Here is a 19,292-nt window from a genome sequence, read left to right on the forward strand (position 1 = left end):
TCTGTGTCTGATCCAGCAAGCCTCCTAACAGACTCTGGTTGGACTGCAGTGAGAGACCATGAAGGAAGCGGACAAAGAGGTCCAGGTGACCACTCTCACTCTTCAGGGTTTTCTTTATAGCAGCCTCCAGGAAGTCAGACAGGGAACTGTTACTGTTGAAACGGCTGTCTTCCAGGAATGCTTTCAGGACCTCAATGTTCTTGTTTCTCTTTGTGAACATTTGCCTCTTGTTCCTCTGTGTGAAACAGTGGGACAGGTAGACTGCAGCCAGAAACTCCTGGATGCTCAGATGAACGAAGCAGTAGACCGTTTCGTGGAAGAACAAACCGTCTTCTTTGAAGAAGGTTGTGCAAAAGCCCAGGTTTTTCAAGTCCTTTTTCACATCAAGACCACACGCCTTCAGGTCTTTCTCATAGAAAATGATGTTGCCTTTGATCAGTTGGTGAAACGCCAGCTCGGCCAACTTCAGAAGAACTTTTCCTGCATCCTTTATGAGCTTCTCTCTGTCTGCCTCGCCTAGTGCAGGATTCTCCCGCTGCATCTCACCCATCAGGAAGTGGCAGAACAGCTCAACCAGGGTTTTGGGCAGCCTGAATGTCGTCTCCATGTTCTTCACCATGTTCTTCACAACGGTAGCAAGGATCCAACAGAAGACTGGGAGTTCACACATGGTGAGGAGCATCTTTGATTCTTTGATGTAAGAGAAGATTGATCTGGCCTGGTTCTCACTGAACGTCTTCATGAAGAACTCCGTCTTCTGGTCATCTGTGATAAACCCTCGTACTTCTGTCATCCTGTTTACAAACTCCTTAGGGATCTGATTGGCTGCTACAGGTCGCGAGGTTATCCAGATGCGAGCAGAGGGGAGGAGCTTCCCCTTGATGAGGTTTACAAGGAGAACTTCCACTGGGTAAGAGTCGTTGACATTCATGAGGCCAATTTCTGTTTTGAAATCAAAATGGAAATTATTTTCATCATAACCATCCAGAACAAACATGACTTTGAAGGGGCTGTCGTTGTAGTCTCCTGACTTCTGCAATTCAGTGAAGATAAGATTAAGAATGTCTTCCTCAATAAATCTGGTTTCCACGATGCAGCAGTGAATTAGCTGTGCCAAAGTAAACTTCTGTCCCTTGAGCAGATTTAACTGCCGGAACTTGAGCGGGAACACGAGGTGTGGATCTTGGGAGAAACATTTCTTGGCCCAGTCAGACATAAATTTGTGTACGAGAAACGTTTTTCCAACTCCTGCACACCCAACGGTCAGCACTGTTCTTTTGATTAGTCCAGAAAGGTCTTTGAAGATTTGACCGAGTTGGATTTCCTCTCTTGCCATCTTCATCTCCATCTGTCTGACCTCATGATGGCTGTGGATGTCTGTTCTTTTGATGTCTACATTGTAGAGCGGGGTGAAGACGTTTTTAAACACAACCTCAGTCTCTGTGCCCAAATTTACACTCAGATATGAACTGTTCATGTTGCGTTGAAGCTGCTCTTCATAGTCAGTGATGTGACGATATCCTGGTGTTCTCTCCAACAGACCTGTAGCGAACAAATAAATTCTATGTTTAACAGCCTGAGAGAGAGAGAGAGAGACAGAGACAGACAGACAGACAGACAGACAGACAGACAGACAGACAGACAGACAGACACAGACCTCTCAGTTTGGCGGCGGCCCTCTCCCTCTCCCTCTCCCGTCTTGCCTCGAGTTCTGCTGTCAAAGCTGATGAGAGACAGTGATTGGTCAGTGAGATGTGAGGCAGTGATTGGTCAGTGAGATGTGAGACAGTGATTGGTCAGTGAGATGTGAGACAGTGATTGGTCAGTGAGATGAGAGACAGTGATTGGTCAGTGAGGACACTATAGGATCATTCTCGTCTTCACATAATGACACAGATGGATGGATTTATATCAATATAGATTGTAAATAAATATAGTTACAAATAAATTAAAGACTCACGAGGTGTCTTGTTCCAGATGAAAACTCCAAGTCCTACTGTCACCACGACGACAGTAACAATAATCCCATGTCTTAATCCTCTGCCTGTTGGTCCTTTAGGAGCTGAAAGACAGAAATAGAAAAGAAAATCTATTTATATATTTTTTTAAATTCCCCTGCGAATGCTTCCTAGTAAAACAGGAAATGAACAGATCCACTTCCGGGTTGCACCATCTAGCCCCACCCCCCTCATAGAGTTGTGGGTGGAGTTTCAAGACAATCAGACAAACCGGAAGTAGGAATTATAGTTTTATGAAAGTGGAAGTCCGTACGGCTTTCCACTTTCATAAAACAATAATTCCTACTAACCCTAAACCCACCAGGTTTGGGACCTTTAGCTGCAAACTGGAGTTATGGCTGTTTAAAGCCCAGCCAATAGGATTCAATAATCATAGTCCCCCTAGCAACCCCTCAAGGACCCCTGGGGGTCCCCGGACCGCACTTTGATAACCACTGGCATGGCTGGCAAATGGGAGGAGAGATGGACAGAACCCCTGGGCAATGGGATTACATACATCCAGGCTATGGGATATAAAGTAACAGATCTTCTTGGCAAATTGGAGATGACATGGACGGAAACAACAACCACTATATTAATGACAAGTATTTCCTACAGCTTTAAGTCCACAAATCTGAACTAACCCTTACACACACACGCACACACTAAACTATACCTCTGTAAAACGGGTTGTCTACAGCCTCGCTCTGCTCCACACTGAACCAGTTCTTTATCGCACAGGATATTCTTTTAACTTTTCTCCCTTCCTCGTCGTTGCTGATCGTCACCGCCCGGGAGTCGGGTTCGCTCCATTCCTCATCGTTGTAGATCCTGGTCTCGTTGGGTTTGGGTCGAGTCCATTTCTCATCGTGGAACCTCCATCGATAGGTGACCACGGCCGACTCTGTGACGTCTCCGAATACGATGCAGTGCAGCGTGCAGCTGCTGGAGTTGGAGTCACATGGAGCCACGATGGATAGCTCTGGATGTGGGACTTTCTCTGTTGAGGACACAGAATGAACACATGAAGAATTAACCCATTCTGATGGATAGCTCTGGATGTGGGACTCTCTCTGTTGAGGACACAGAATGAACACATGAAGAATTAACCCATTCTGATGGATAGCTCTGGATGTGGGACTTTCTCTGTTGAGGACACAGAATGAACACATGAAGAATTAACCCATTCTGATGGATAGCTCTGGATGTGGGACTCTCTCTGTTGAGGACACAGAATGAACACATGAAGAATTAACCCATTCTGATGGATAGCTCTGGATGTGGGACTTTCTCTGTTGAGGACACAGAATGAACACATGAAGAATTAACCCATTCTGGGCGGGAACCCCTTTTGGTGTTTTAAACATCGTTATAATTTAGCTATTGAAAAATAGCAGATCTACAAGCTTGTAGATCTGCTATTTTTGAAAAATCGAAGAACGACTGACATAGAAAAATAGCTTTTTCAGAAAACTGTCAGGATGTAGAAGAACATTTTTAGAATCTGATCTCAGGTCAAAATGGGTTAATGCACCACACATCTACACGCGCGCACGCACACACGCGCACACGCACACACGCACACACACACACACACACACACACACGACGAGATGTTAACATGCCTCCTGCTGACCCTGAACTGACCTCATGCTTCCTTCTATGCATGAGGAGTCCAAGCCCCATCTTTTCACCCGACAGGAGAGGGAGTTTCCCCAGTTGGAAACATGCGTGGAAGGAACGCGAACACGTTATTCCAAGCAGTTATTCCTTTCCCCGGCTGGCCAGAGGGAGGCGGTATGAGCCGGATTTCGATTACATCTTTAGCCCAGCCCGATACTGCACCACATCAAAATATCTACTGTTTCTAAAGTGTAGTTGCTTATTTGGTCTTGTTTCTAAAGTGTAGTTGTTTATTTGGTCTTGTTTCTAAAGTATAGTTGCTTATTTGATCTTGTTTCTAAAGTGTAGTTGTTTATTTTGTCTTGTTTCTAAAGTGTAGTTGTTCATTTGGTCTTGTTTCTAAAGTGTAGTTGCTTATTTGGTCTTGTTTCTAAAGTGTAGTTGCTTATTTGGTCTTGTCTCTAAAGTGTAGTTGCTTATTTGATCTTGTTTCTAAAGTGTAGTTGTTTATTTTGTCTTGTTTCTAAAGTGTAGTTGTTCATTTGGTCTTGTTTCTAAAGTGTAGTTGCTTATTTGGTCTTGTTTCTAAAGTGTAGTTGCTTATTTGGTCTTGTCTCTAAAGTGTAGTTGCTTATTTGGTCTTGTTTCTAAAGTGTAGTTGTTTATTTGGTCTTGTTTCTAAAGTATAGTTGCTTATTTGATCTTGTTTCTAAAGTGTAGTTTATTTTGTCTTGTTTCTAAAGTGTAGTTGTTCATTTGGTCTTGTTTCTAAAGTGTAGTTGCTTATTTGGTCTTGTTTCTAAAGTGTAGTTGCTTATTTGGTCTTGTCTCTAAAGTGTAGTTGCTTATTTGATCTCGTTTCTAAAGTGTAGTTGTTTATTTTGTCTTGTTTCTAAAGTGTAGTTGTTTATTTGGTCTTGTTTCTAAAGTGTAGTTGTTTATTTGGTCTTGTTTCTAAAGTGTAGTTGCTTATTTGATCTTGTTTCTAAAGTGTAGTTGTTTATTTGGTCTTGTTTCTAAAGTGTAGTTGCTTATTTGGTCTTGTTTCTAAAGTGTAGTTGCTTATTTGGTCTTGTTTCTAAAGTGTAGTTGCTTATTTGGTCTTGTTTCTAAAGTGTAGTTGCTTATTTGGTCTTGTTTCTAAAGTGTAGTTGTTTATTTGGTCTTGTTTCTAAAGTGTAGTTGCTTATTTGGTCTTGTTTCTAAAGTGTAGTTGCTTATTTGGTCTTGTTTCTAAAGTGTAGTTGTTTATTTGGTCTTGTTTCTAAAGTGTAGTTGTTTATTTGGTCTTGTTTCTAAAGTGTAGTTGCTTAGTTGGTCTTGTTTCTCAATGTTGTATAAACCAGTGGTTCTCATGTTCAGGGACCTGAAGCCCCGTATCGCTGCGGTGTGCCAGGAGAGTAGACTGTACGTTATTGAGAGAGAGAAGTCAGTTGTTTGAGAGTTGAGTTTTCAGAGCGATTTAGTTCAGATTGAGCAGTGCATATAGTAGCAGTAGTAGTATTTATTATAGTAGTATTTAGTTCAGATTGAGCAGTGCATATAGTAGCAGTAGTAGTATTTATTATAGTAGTATTTAGTTCAGATTGAGCAGTGCATATAGTAGCAGTAGTAGTATTTATTATAGTAGTATTTAGTTCAGATTGAGCAGTGCATATAGTAGCAGTAGTAGTATTTATTATAGTAGTATTTAGTTCAGATTGAGCAGTGCATATAGTAGCAGTAGTAGTATTTATTATAGTAGTATTTAGTTCAGATTGAGCAGTGCATATAGTAGCAGTAGTAGTATTTATTATAGTAGTATTTAGTTCAGATTGAGCAGTGCATATAGTAGCAGTAGTAGTATTTATTATAGTAGTATTTAGTTCAGATTGAGCAGTGCATATAGTAGCAGTAGTAGTATTTATTATAGTAGTATTTAGTTCAGATTGAGCAGTGCATATAGTAGCAGTAGTAGTATTTATTATAGTAGTATTTAGTTCAGATTGACCAGTGCATATAGTAGCAGCAGTAGTAGTATTTATTATAGTAGTATTTAGTTCAGATTGAGCAGTGCATATAGCAGCAGTAGTAGTATGTATTATAGTAGTATTTAGTTCAGATTGAGCAGTGCATATAGTAGCAGTAGTAGTATTTATTATAGTAGTATTTAGTTCAGATTGAGCAGTGCATATAGCAGTAGTAGTAGTATGTATTATAGTAGTATTTATAGTATAGAGTTTAGTTTTAGTAGTTCCGTCCGTTTACTAGTAGGCTAGTAGTTTAGTTGTATTTCAGGTCAGTAATAGATATAGTTGGTAGTCGGTTATGGTAGTATTAGTAGCAGTTTAGTGTTTAGTATAGTAGAGATTTAGTTTAGCTCCATCAGTTTGTGTCTCCATTATGCCCCTCCCCCTTCCCTGGACTGATCCATCACATGGAGGACCGGCTGATCCCAAACATGCTCTAATAAATGTTTCAATAAAATAAAATACCAAAACAAATCATAAAGGACAGACAATAATAGATCCATAACGACGAGTCATACTTACTCATCTCTTTAAGCACGTAAACCTTGTGGTGAGGTCTGTAGTTGATCTCCACAGAATACACCCCCATGTCTTCTACGGTCATGTTGTCGATGACCAGCCGTCCAGTGTGTGTGTCCAGTGTTGTGCGGTTTTTAAACGTCCCGTAGAAATCCAGACGAAAATCCGGTTCCCGTTCTGCTACTTTGTTGGCTGTTAAATGACCACAAATCAAAGGTTATTGATACCTGCCTACAGTTTCTATCTGGTCATCCCAGCTTAGTAAAATGTTAAAAGTTATTCTCATGGCTTAGGACGACCGTTGAGCCGATTCTACTCTATGGTTCCGAGACATGGACACTTTCAAAAAGTGTCCACTTTCTAATGAGAGCGCAAAATCTGTCTTGGAAGAGCCACCCATCGACTAAATCTAATATATGCCAACCTTCTCTGCGTTTCTTCACTAGTCTGATCCAGAAGAACACAGTCTGCCAGCCACTGCTACAGAGCTGACAATGAGGTTATATCTTCCCTTCTTCTCTGGAGTCCTGCCTCGAAGCAGACCAGAGGTAGAAAACTGTCGTTCCCTGATGTCATCGCTAGGGACACATGCATCAGTAAGCAGGAACTGGGGATGGCAATGAAGGACCGGAAAGTCTGGCGTGGCATTGTGAAATCCATGATCTCGACCGCGGTCGAAAAATGATGATCTATCTTATATCTACCTACCTCTCTATCTACGTATCTATCTACGTATCTATCTATGTATCTACGCATCTATCTATCAATCTATCTACGTATCTATCTATCTATCTATCTATCTATCTATCTATCTACGTATCTACGTATCTACGCATCTATCTATCAATCTATCTATCTACCTACCTCTCTCTATCTATCAGGCATCAGTTTGAAGCTCTACTGTCTCATCATCAGTCCACATACCAAGCCAGGGTGCGGTTACATCGGGTGCGTGCGTCCACATGATGAAGGTGACGGCGTCAGGAACAGAGCGGATGTCTGGTTGCAGTTCCACACGGATGCCTCTGCCTCGCGGTGGAAGGTACGTTACCTCTTGGTCTGTGGAGAGACACGTAGGTCAGTCAAGTTGAACAGTTCAATATATATATATATATATATATACAAACATTTGGGCCACATTTTCAAGGTTTTTCGTAAATAGCAGACCTTGTAGCGCGGCACTCGGTGCCGCACTACAAGGTTGTAGATCTGCTTGTAGATCTGCTATTTTTCAATAGCTAAAGTATAACATAATGCTTAAAACACCAAAAGGGGTTTCCGACCCAAAATGGGTTAATAACAAGCCCAACACTGGTCATGATTATGAACATTCAATCTTACCAACAAGGAGCTGGATCGTACTGCTGCCCACGTGTGGAACAAGACAGCGGTAGGTCCCTTCGTCCGAGAAGCTCACCCCGGTCAGCCTCATTGAGATGTCACCACGAGACAGCTTGTCATGGAGCAGGGACGTCCTCCGTTTGTACGACGGGTGCACGGGTAGAATCAAGGTACGTCCGTCTCGGAGAACGCAAACGTCTGGTGGCACCAGGTCAGCTCTGGTCCAAAACACTGACCTACTCTCCATGTTGACCGGAGGGTCAACGTGACATGGAAGGATCACCTCGCCTCTCAGTCTGGCCAGCACAGGTTGAGAGGACCCGTTGACCTGGTGGAGTCCTACAAACACAACACAGGTTGAGAGGACACATTGACCTGGTGGAGTCCTAAAAACACAACACAGGTTGAGAGGACCCGTTGACATGGTGGAGTCCTAAAAACACAACACAGGTTGAGAGGACCCGTTGACCTGGTGGAGTCCTAAAAACACAACACAGGTTGAGAGGACCCGTTGACCTGGTGGAGTCCTAAAAACACAACACAGGTTGAGAGGACCCGTTGACCTGGTGGAGTCCTAAAAACACAACACAGGTTGAGAGGACCCGTTGACCTGGTGGAGTCCTAAAAACACAACACAGGTTGAGAGGACCCGTTGACCTGGTGGAGTCCTAAAAACACAACACAGGTTGAGAGGACCCGTTGACCTGGTGGAGTCCTAAAAACACAACACAGGTTGAGAGGACCCGTTGACCTGGTGGAGTCCTAAAAACACAACACAGGTTGAGAGGACCCGTTGATTCTTCATATCCAAATGAGTGAAACGGCCGGTGTGTTTATGTTTATTCATTGTAATAATCAATATCGCTATGATGATTTATCGCCGCTCCGCGTGACAGCATGTAGTCTCTGTCTCAGATCCCTTCTCACCGCCGGCCGCCGGGGCACTGAGCCAGTCTGCTGGTCATGCAGGCTGCAGTGCCCATAGCACGCACACACGCACTCACACACGTGCACACACGCACACACACACCTTGTCCGCGGCCTCAAAATGCCTCTCTCTCTTCGGGCATACACTGAGCCGTCAGCCAAACAAATATAAGTCATTCTCATGGCTTTCTTTTAGCGCGGGACCCCCCCTGGGACCGAGGCTAGCCGTATGTTATGTTATTAAAACAGATGAGTATAAGCCTGGGACCGAGGCTAGCCGTATGTTATGTTATTGAAACAGGAAGACAACCCCGTCTTCCTGTGACTGTCTATCTCCAACAATACTATAGCCTACTATATATATATATATATATATATATAAACAATACTATAGCCTACCTACGCTTTAGAAATGCATCACCATTGTTGGAGTATATAGTATGCAGCCCATGTAATGCGTAAAAATAAGCGCATCGATGAATGAATGAATGAATAAATAACGTCTGTTTCTGATGGGATTCGAACCCTTCCATTTGTCAGCATAAAGCGTACTAGACACGGAGTGTACTCCAGTACGCCATTACTAGCGACGATATTGTGCAATCAAAGTCAAATCATAGAGTATAAAACCGTGCAGCCATGAACACAAAATGGACATGGGACCTAGATTAAGTTAAAATCTCAATCACCACAGGCACATTTATTTCCAACACGACTTGTTGCCAACTTGCCAACATCTCCAACCATATCATCACCTAAATTAATAAATTATTGTTAAATTAATAAGTCATTGTTATACAGGCTACTCAGAAATAGTAAATATATACGATAGGTTAGATTTGTTTTGAATCCTGTGAGATGCTGACAGTTATTTATTTATTTATTCAGTCATCCGTTGATTTATTTTTATTTTGACGCTTTAAATGGGCTGAATATTGTGTGTGACACATTAGCACCATTAGCTTTGATAATTTGGAGCGCATTGACTGGCCAAGGGCCGATTCATACTCCTATTTTACCGCTGTTTCGGCGCTGTAGAGCCGAAATGATTTCGGCTCGTCAGAAATTTTCAGTAGCACAGAAGAGCCGACTTTAGGACGGTACCCGCCCCCCCGAACCTCAAATGACGTCAAATTGTAGGCTCTACAGAGCCGAACCGACTTTTATTCGGCTCTAAAATAGGGAGTATGAATCGGCCCCAAGTCACGTCAGTGTAATGTGGCTTTTAGGCTTTTAGGTCATATTATAAACAAATTGTTAATTTAACCTATCATGCATCATATTTACTATTTCTATGTGGCCTGTATAACATTAATGACCATAAGGTGAACTTATAGGTGATGATGATGGCCTACTTTCCTTAGTGGACGCACTCTGAGCCCCCCCCCCCCCCCCCCACCACACGTATAAACAGTACTTTTTGGCCAAAAGGGGATTTTGTTTCCACCGGGAAATAAATACTTTTAGTTACTCCGCTGTGCCCTCTACCGATATTGCCCAGAGAATTGCCTCATAGAGAATATTTTTCCTCCGGTGAAAAAAAATCCCTTTCTGGCCAAAAAGTACCGTTTATACGTGTGGTGGGGGGCTCAGAGTGCGTCCACTAAGGAAAGTAGGCTTTCTAATGACACACCCCGCCTTTGTTTTGGTGAGTAGCAAAAACGTTATTTTTAATTACGCTAAAGAGGAGAGGCTGGTCTGCATTCATGCGAGCGGCGGAAGTTGAGAGTAACATAGCTCTAAATGAAACGCATTAGAGCTATGGACCAGAGCATTAGAGCTATGGACCAGAGCATTAGAACTAGGCATGTCCCGATACCGATACTTGTATCGGAATGCCCTCCGATATGCCCTTATTTGGTCATATCGGAATCGGCAAGTACGCCCCGCACCAATCCGATACCACATTTTATTTAATCACGTGATGCGCGCAGCACGGTGAGACGGGGCCGCTGGTATTGAAAACGCGCATCTCCAGCCGTAGGTGTGAACGGCTTTGCCGACGTGCGAATGGGGGACAATTTAAAACAAAGGCGGCTTGCTGTAGTTTGCGACTAACATAAATTTGCATGCACAAGGGCTGCCAAGTAGACTATCATTTGTTGTTTTTCTTTCTCCCCCTCTCTTCGAAGTTAGACTGGACAAATAAACTCTAAACTGACTGGGCCACGGTGGGCTGACGCTCATGGTAACTTGCGCCGTGGGTGGAACGGGTGGAAAAGTTTGGTTACATTTTAAAAGACAAGAGGGGAGCTAAATGCAATAATGTAGCACAGTTGTTAACTTAATAAGTAGGCTACATGCACGAAAGGGAACATTTCGACAATGCATAGGCATCTGTCAATAATGCACTGTATTGGGTTCAATACAACTCTGTGCATGTCTGCACCGAGTCGAAACTTTTCCTGGCCACGGACAATAAAACTAAGGAGAGCACTCAGCACAGAGCAGCAGGCTAACTGCGGAGGGAGGAAAATGACCAAACCAAGTGAGAGCTGTTTCTGTTTGTGACATGACATGCTGCGAGCTCGCAGATCTACGCTTCATGCAACGAATGTACCGTACGTTGGTTCTATTAAAGGGTAGATCGCTACCGCTTGGGGGCTCAGCAGGCCTCAAACGGGAGCGGATCTGATCTACCCTTTATAGAACGAACGTACCGATATGCTGTGAGCATAGCCTGTTGCTAACGTGATCTCTCTCTCTCTCTCTCGTTGCACCGGTATTGTTCATATTAGCTGCTTTGATATTATAGGAAATGGCCTACCATACACCATACATTTTATGTTATTATTTGCATCTAAACTGCAGTAAATAGTACTGTGACCAGATTTGACTGGGGGACTGCCATTGGATTTTTTTTCATGTCATATGAAAGCAGGGAATCCTGGTTTAAAATTGATGTGTTGATTGGCAATATGCCAATATTGTTATAAAAAGTTAAAATGACCAGTGAGCACCCGCAACTGCAGCTTTTAATATTTTATGAGGACTTGGTTTCAATAAATGAGTCCAGTACATTTTACAGGGTTCTAACTGTCTAACGGACCCAAAATGTGATTTATTCATTATGATCAGTTTGAAAAGTAGAAATATAGGCCTCCTTCTTATAGCTGCCTCCTTCCAATAAAAGCCCGGTATCAGAATCGGTTGAGACAAATAAAAGCCCCGGATTATAAATGAGGATTTACGGTACATGTACTTTACACTTTTTTTAAAAAGCACTCTGGTATCGGTATCGGCTAACACAGAAATTGTTGGATCGGAATCGGATCGGAAACGAAAAAAGGTTATCGGGACATCCCTAATTAGAACTATGGACCAGAGCATTAGAGCTGTATGGACCAGAGCATTAGAACTATGGACCAGAGCAGGGATGTCAAACTCAAATACACAGTGGGCCAAAATAAAGAAATCGGTCGAGGTCGAGGGCCGGACTGTGTTTCAACACACGGGCACGGTCATGAGGACGTCCCAGGCAAACAGCAAAAAAGTAAATGCATTTAAAACTGAAAATGCATTATTATTAAGCTCAGTTTCCTGTTCTATGATCCTCACCAAGCACTGATTTCATAGTATGTGATATGTGCCAATGCACTCGCAGTGAAATGTCGGACTTGCAGTATTATGGTGGTCCGTGCAATATACCAGAGGGCCAGTTCTAATACTAATTAAATATATCCCGCGGGCCAAAGATAATTCATCCACGGGCCTGATTTGGCCCCCGGGCCTTGAGTTTGACATATATGGACCAGAGCATTAGAGCTATGGACCAGAGCATTAGAACTATGGACCAGAGCATTAGAGCTATGGACCAGAGCATTAGAGCTATGGACCAGAGCATTAGAACTATGGACCAGAGCATTAGAGCTATGGACCAGAGCATTAGAGCTATGGACCAGAGCATTAGCGCTATGGACCAGAGCATTAGAGCTATGGACCAGAGCATTAGAGCTATGGACCAGAGCATTAGCGCTATGGACCAGAGCATTAGAGCTATGGACCAGAGCATTAGAGCCATGGACCAGAGCATTAGAGCCATGGACCAGAGCATTAGAGCCATGGACCAGAGCATTAGAGCTATGGACCAGAGCATTAGAGCTATGGACCAGAGCATTAGAGCCATGGACCAGAGCATTAGAGCCATGGACCAGAGCATTAGAGCTATGGATCAGAGCATTAGAGCTATGGTCCAGAGCTAGGTAAACATGTGAAAACAACACCAGAGGGAGTTCAACAAACCATGTGCAACCCAGATTCGGCACAAACAAGGGACTAAATTATTTTCGCTCCTATGCCCAGGGACAAATTAGCCATTGGGCCAGTGGGGCCGTGGCCCAGGGGCCCTTGGCTCTCAGGGGCCCTTCGGGGAAATTGGACCGTGTTGCACTAGGTTTGCCGCCCTGAAAAGGGTCCTTCATTGGCCATTGATTTTGTTAAATTTAGGTCAAAAAGATGATAAAATAGCCGATCTACAAGCTCACAATGCGTCACGTTGCGACGCATTGTGAGCTTGGAAAACACGAAAATGTTGCGCGCACGTGTGCTATGGGGGCCCTGCGAAAATTACCGGCCCAGGGGCCCTCTTGCGGGTTAATCCGTCCCTGCCTATGCCACTAAAATGTGGAACGCCCTACCAACAGTCATTAAGATATGCAAATCCCTTGACTCCTTCAAAACCGCTCTCAAATGGCCCCTACGGACGGCTGCAATTCTGCCCCCGTAAAATTGAAATGTACTGTAATTCTGCAAACTGTTAATACATATGTCAATCAATCAATCAAAAATATATTAAATTCAGTGTCAAGATTAAGGTAAACATGCTAAAACTAAATTATATTCAGTGTCAACTGTCAAGGTATATAAGGTAAACATGCTAAAACTAAATTATATTCAGTGTCAACTGTCAAGGTATATAAGGTAAACATGCTAAAACTAAATTATATTCAGTGTCAACTGTCAAGGTATATAAGGTAAACATGTTAAAACTAAATGATATTCAATGTCAAGGTATATAAGGTAAACATGTTAAAACTAAATGATATTCAGTGTCAAGGTATATAAGGTAAACATGTTAAAACTATCCAGCTGCAGTTTGTTTACACAACAGCTTGGTTGAATGCTTGATTCTGATTGGTGTGTTATTTATTTATTTCTCCGTTGTCTCATCAAAGCCTCATGAAATGTCCAGATGTGAATTAGGGCGCGTTCGGGAACAGCGCACTGAGCGCACCGAGCAATGCAAACTTAGGCAAGTGTGCTTTGTTGGTTGTAAAGTGTCTTGAGACAACTTGTTGTGATTTGACACTTTAATAAAATTGAATTGAATTGAATTGAATTGTGCTCCGGTGCGGTATTTCCGAACGCGACCATAATTATTCTCACTGCGTTAGAAGTCATTACCACCTGTGGCCAACAGATGGCGGTGCAGTACCATACCAGACAAGCAGCAACATGCAGTCCTGACTGAGCATGCAATGACACACACACACACACACACACACACACACACACACACACACACACACACACACACACACACACACACACACACACACACACACACACACACACACACACACACACACACACACACACACACACACACACACACACACACACACACACTCACACTCTAGTGGCAGCGGTGGCCGAACGGATAGCGGAGCGGTCTTGATACCGGAAGGTCACCAGTTCGAATCAGCGGTCCGACACGTTAAAATTACCACCGCTGAAGTGTGACAATATGACGTAATGAGGGACATTATGACGTACATTTTCCCTTCATTGTCAATGTGTTTACTAAACAAAGTTTGAACTAAAAACAAACATTAAACCTGTGTATACAATTTACAATTACAATTTAGGCATTTAGCAGACGCTCTTAATCCAGAGCGATTTACATTAGGCAGGAACAAAAGTATGGGAATACATCACATATATAAAATGCATTTATCAAGAAACATGCGTAAGCTAAGAACGTATACAAAACTTAAAGTAAAACAACTTTGAGTAGGCCTACTTTTTCCCGCGTCAGCACGCACGGTCACACACAACCAGGGCTGGACTGGCCACAGGTCATACCGGGCATTTTCCCGGTGGGCCGCGACCGTAGGGGGCCGCCATGATTTAAAAAAAAAAAAAAAAAAAAAAAAACCTTTTTTTTTTTTGACAGGCAGGCAGGCCAATAGGCGGAAGGCCACCAGGAAAGGTCCGGGCGTGCTGCCATTCTGCCATCATGATAATGTCACTGTACCTGTATCAGTGAGTGACAAAGGGTTGTGTAGTTGTCTGTTGGTTTCAGGGCCGGTTCTAGGCATAAGCAGTATAAGCGGTCGCTTAGGGCCACAACCACTGAGGGGGCCACATCACACGGAGAAGATTTTATTTTATTTTTTTAATGTATCCCCTATCCCATACATGGGCTACTGGCGGCCTGAGGGCCACATGTGGCCCCCACCTTCACTTAATGCAGCCCGCAGGTTAATATCAACTGTAGGCTGGGGGCCACATGTGGCCCCCAGCCTACAGTTGAGGGATGTTTATACCATCCCTCTACACTGGGGGCGCTGTTTATACCATCCCTCTACACTGGGGGCGCTGTTTATACCATCCCTCTACACTGGGGGTGCTGTTTATACCATCCCTCCCCACTGGAGATGCTGTTTATACCAGTCAGTCTGTCATACCATCCCTCCACACTGGGGGCGCTGTTTATACCAGTCAGTCTGTCATACCATCCCTCCCCACTGGGGGCACTGTTTATACCAGTCTGTCATGCCATCCCTCTACACCGGGGGCGCTGTACAGAAAGAAGTAAAAACTATTTTAATAAAGAACTAGTTAAAAGGTTAAAAGGTTCAAACTAGAAAAAGAAAAGGCCCGCAGGTTAATATCAACTGTAGGCTGGGGGCCACATGTGGCCCACACCTTCACCTAATGCGGCCCTCAGGTTAGTATCAACTGGCGGCCTGAGGGCCACATGTAGCTCCCACCTTCACCTAATGCGGCCCGCAGGTTAATATCAACTGGCGGCCTGAGGGCCACATGTAGCTCCCACCTTCACCTAATGCGGCCCGCAGGTTAATATAATAATAATAATAATAATAATAACTTTATTTATATAGCACCTTTCCAAAAACAAGTTTACAAAGTGCTTTACAGATAATAATAGCAGTAAAAAATACAATAAGAATAAAACAAAATAAACACAATTAAAACATTTCATAAAAAGGATGTGCAATAAAGGTGAGTTTTTAACCGTGATTTAAAAGAGGATACTGAGTTTGCCAGCCTGAGATCCTCAGGCAGTGAGTTCCACAGCCGAGGGGCCCGTACAGCAAAGGCCCGGTCGCCTTTTGTGATAAGGCAAGATTTTGGAACCTTTAATAGGGTTAAGCTGGATGATCTCAGGCAGCGGCCAGGTTTGTAGGGAGTTAAAAGATTACGAATGTAAGCAGGTGCCAGACCATTTAGAGCTTTAAAAACAAGTAATAAAATCTTAAAATCTATTCTAAAACTTACAGGTAACCAATGGAGTGCCGCAAGGACAGGTGTAATGTGCTCACTTATCTTTGTGCGCGTCAGTAGTCTATAGCAGCTGCATTTTGTATCAGTTGTAGACTGTGTAAATGTTCTGTTTACTGATACCTGAATAAAGTGCATTGCAGTAATCTAATCTGGAAGAGATAAAAGCATGAATGACTTTTTCTAGGTCAGAAAAAATAAGAAATGGCCTGACCTTAGCTAATTGTCTCAACTGGACAAAACAAGACTGGACTACCTTAGTCACCTGGAAATCAAAGGACAGCTCAGGGTCAAACATTACACCTAGGTTTCGGACCTTCGTTTTTTGATTACTGGAGAGGGAACCAAGACTGGAGGTAAGATTATTAGAGATTTGTGTGTTTGGGCAGTGAGAGGTAAATATAATTAATTCCGATTTGGACTCATTTAGTTGCAGGAAGTTTCTGGACATCCAATTTTTTTGGTCACTTAAAGGGTAAGACCACTTTTTTAGAGGTTTGGGTTGTTTTCTTACCTTATTATGGGCAAACTAGTCCATTATGAGTTATTTCGCTCCGTTGTGTTGTTTATTAGAAATTTGAGAAATAAAAAAAGTCGCTCATTGACTTCCATTGCAACAGGGAAACAGCTCTCAACGTCAGTCTTTTAGCACATGAACCAACGCAACAAAAGCTGATTCTGACAGTTTATGACACCAGGAAAACTCATACGGTTTTATTTTCGTCTTTTAAGATAGATTTATAAAGTTACTATTTTAGTCGGAGATAGACTGAAGCAGTGCTACGGCGTTCCCAACTCTCGCGGGTCGTCTTGCGAGGTTTCGTTTGTAAACAGAAGTCTCCACGCTGTTTGAGATGCATCCAGCTGCAGCCTCGCATATGAGCAGTCCCAGACACTTTACACACTTCTTCTAAAGTGTCTCCCTCAAACACGTCCATTGTGTATGTTTTTAGTGACAAGCGGACGAGATCAAATCCATGTGTTTACATCATAGAGTATATATATAATAGAGACTGAACTGGCGCGAAGCTCCGCCCCCCCAGCTATTCATGTCAGTGGAAGTTGCTCAGTGGCGTTTTGAAGCACCCGGAAGACTGCCGGAAGTCCCTCCCAGGACCTCAACTTTGAGGTCCTGAGTGACGTAGGGCAACCGAGCGCTCAACGTTAAAGCCCAGCTGCATGGGGTTTCCCGGTCATGAATCCACGGGTCCGCCTGTAGTCCCTCCTCCTACCACTAGGACCCAGAGCTTCAACGTTGGAAAGTCTGCCTGCCCCCTTGGTTTACATCCCCGTCATTTCCAATAAGGAAGTGGTGTACAGTTTTGGTCCAATCAGATCGTTTTTCACAGCAGTGATTCGGTCGGTGTAGGCATACCTACCGGATCTTCTTTCTACACAAATTAGTCAAAACAAGACAAAGTTGACATTTTTTATTAAAAATAAAACCGTATGAGTTTTCCTGGCGAACTGGCGGCCTGAGGGCCACATGTGGCCCCCACCTTCACCTAATGCGGCCCGCAGGTTAATATCAACTGGCGGCCTGAGGGCCACATGTGGCCCCCACCTTCACCTAATGCGGCCCGCAGGTTAATATCAACTGGCGGCCTGATCTAGCCTCTTAATTTTGATCTCAAAGTGCACCAGATTGAAGCATTTCCATGGCAAATTTACAGATTTTTCTGGACCACCCCCGGCGTTGCAGTGCAGGGGGGGGGGGGGGGGGGGGGGCACATAATATTATGTTGCTTAGGGCCACTAAACGCCTAGAACCGGCACTGGTTGGTTTGTATCGTTTATGTTGTTCTGTAAAAGTGGTGGTATTAGGGCTTGTTTGTTTGTGTGTGCCTTGACGGAGTGGGTGGTAGAGTTTCTGCTATCTGCGCGCTGGTTGTGGTGGGCCGGTCTGGGCCAAATTCACGCGAAAATGACCGGGCCGAAATTTTTTCCCAGTCCAGCCCTGCACACAACACACCGCACACACGCACGCGCGCACGTAGTACTACGTTACATGAGGTGAAACAGCCTCCTCAAAACAGCATGTTTGTTTTATTTGGGGATCTGTTGGAAATTAATTGATTTGAAAACCGTCTCAATGTTTATAAACAACACATCCATAACTCACGCTGGGTTGGAGGCCGTCTCATTTTAACCTTTGATTACTCTTCAATAAAGGGATATCCTCCTCAGACAGTCACACAAATAATACAGCTTCATAAATAACAGCCTATTAAACTACATTGAATCCATTTGGAACGAATTTAAAAACCACACCCTGTTTCCCAGTGTAACAAAGTAAGGGTTTACTTTTCAGACCGTTAGTGAGAGTGTAAAAGTGAAGGTAAATTAACTCTACCTGTCACAGGTGTGTTGCAGCTGCTCCAGAGCACCAACATCAACAACATGTACAGATTCATCCACATGAGCCGCGACTTTAATGCTGTTAAAACTCTGTTTACGAAGAAGAACAAAGAAGACAGCGAGAGGAACTCCATATCTTCTCTTGTGTTCTCTTCTGGTTTAGGCTCAGTGTGACCCTTCACCATCCCTCCCTCTCTCTATCACTGAGGTGTCACGGTCACATTGGTGACCCGATGCAATATGTGACCATCTTAATATGGTGCGACTTAATTCACACTGACTCACCACGGAGACTAATTAATACCGCAGTAGGTTGAACTCTGCTGATGAACCAACCAGACTAATTAATACAGCAGTGATTTATTTATTTATGTGATTGTCTGCGCGACGTCACATGTTTCAGCAGGTCACCGATTCCACCGTAACAGCCGAGCTGAACGGCTTTTGGAATGCTGGTGAAACAAACCTATAGACACGTTGTAATGTGAGCCAAGCACACAGGAGGGGGGTGGGGGAGAGAGAAACACCACAGACTGGTGAGTGTGTGTGTGTGTGTGTGTGTGTGTGTGTGTGTGTGTGTGTGTGTGTTTGATTGATTGATTGATTGAAATATTTATTAACAGTTTGCAGAATGACAGTACATTTCAAGCACAAACTCAATACAAAGACTGTTAACTGTGAGTGGACGACCCAATTAAGCATTACACTTGTTTACAAGAGGGTCCACCTTGTTCAATTCATCAAAACATTTAGAGACGTACAAATAGACACTTCTATATAGTCAAAGAACAGATCATGAATTCATCATAAAGGAGGTAAAAAGGGAAAAGAAAAATATACAGTGAGGGGAAAGGGGGTGGGCGGTGGGGGGGGGATTCAGATTTTACGGAGGCCAGTTTCGAATTGCAGCCGTCCGTAGGTGCCCTTTGAGAGCGGTTTTGAAGGAGTCAAGGGATTTGCATGTCTTAATGACTGTTGGTAGGGCGTTCCA

General features: G+C 43.5%; 1 protein-coding gene across 1 annotated transcript in view; it reads right to left on the reverse strand.

The window, feature by feature from the left end:
- The window catches only part of LOC306943141 (uncharacterized protein), a gene marked incomplete at both ends in the record, with an annotated part of 37,098 nt that extends 28,101 nt beyond the window's left edge, over nucleotides 1-8,997 (reverse strand). Inside the window, 8 exons of the mRNA XM_079529343.1 lie at nucleotides 74-1,542; nucleotides 1,658-1,723; nucleotides 1,961-2,062; nucleotides 2,674-2,997; nucleotides 6,152-6,340; nucleotides 7,073-7,207; nucleotides 7,490-7,828; nucleotides 8,985-8,997. Of these exons, the coding sequence (XP_079385469.1) occupies nucleotides 74-1,542; nucleotides 1,658-1,723; nucleotides 1,961-2,062; nucleotides 2,674-2,997; nucleotides 6,152-6,340; nucleotides 7,073-7,207; nucleotides 7,490-7,828; nucleotides 8,985-8,997 (2,637 nt within the window). The remainder of the gene's footprint in view (nucleotides 1-73; nucleotides 1,543-1,657; nucleotides 1,724-1,960; nucleotides 2,063-2,673; nucleotides 2,998-6,151; nucleotides 6,341-7,072; nucleotides 7,208-7,489; nucleotides 7,829-8,984) is intronic.
- Nucleotides 8,998-19,292: the final 10,295 nt, after the last annotated feature.

Source organism: Electrona antarctica, assembly GCF_951216825.1.
Source record: "Electrona antarctica genome assembly, chromosome: 19".
Lineage (NCBI taxonomy): Eukaryota > Metazoa > Chordata > Actinopteri > Myctophiformes > Myctophidae > Electrona > Electrona antarctica.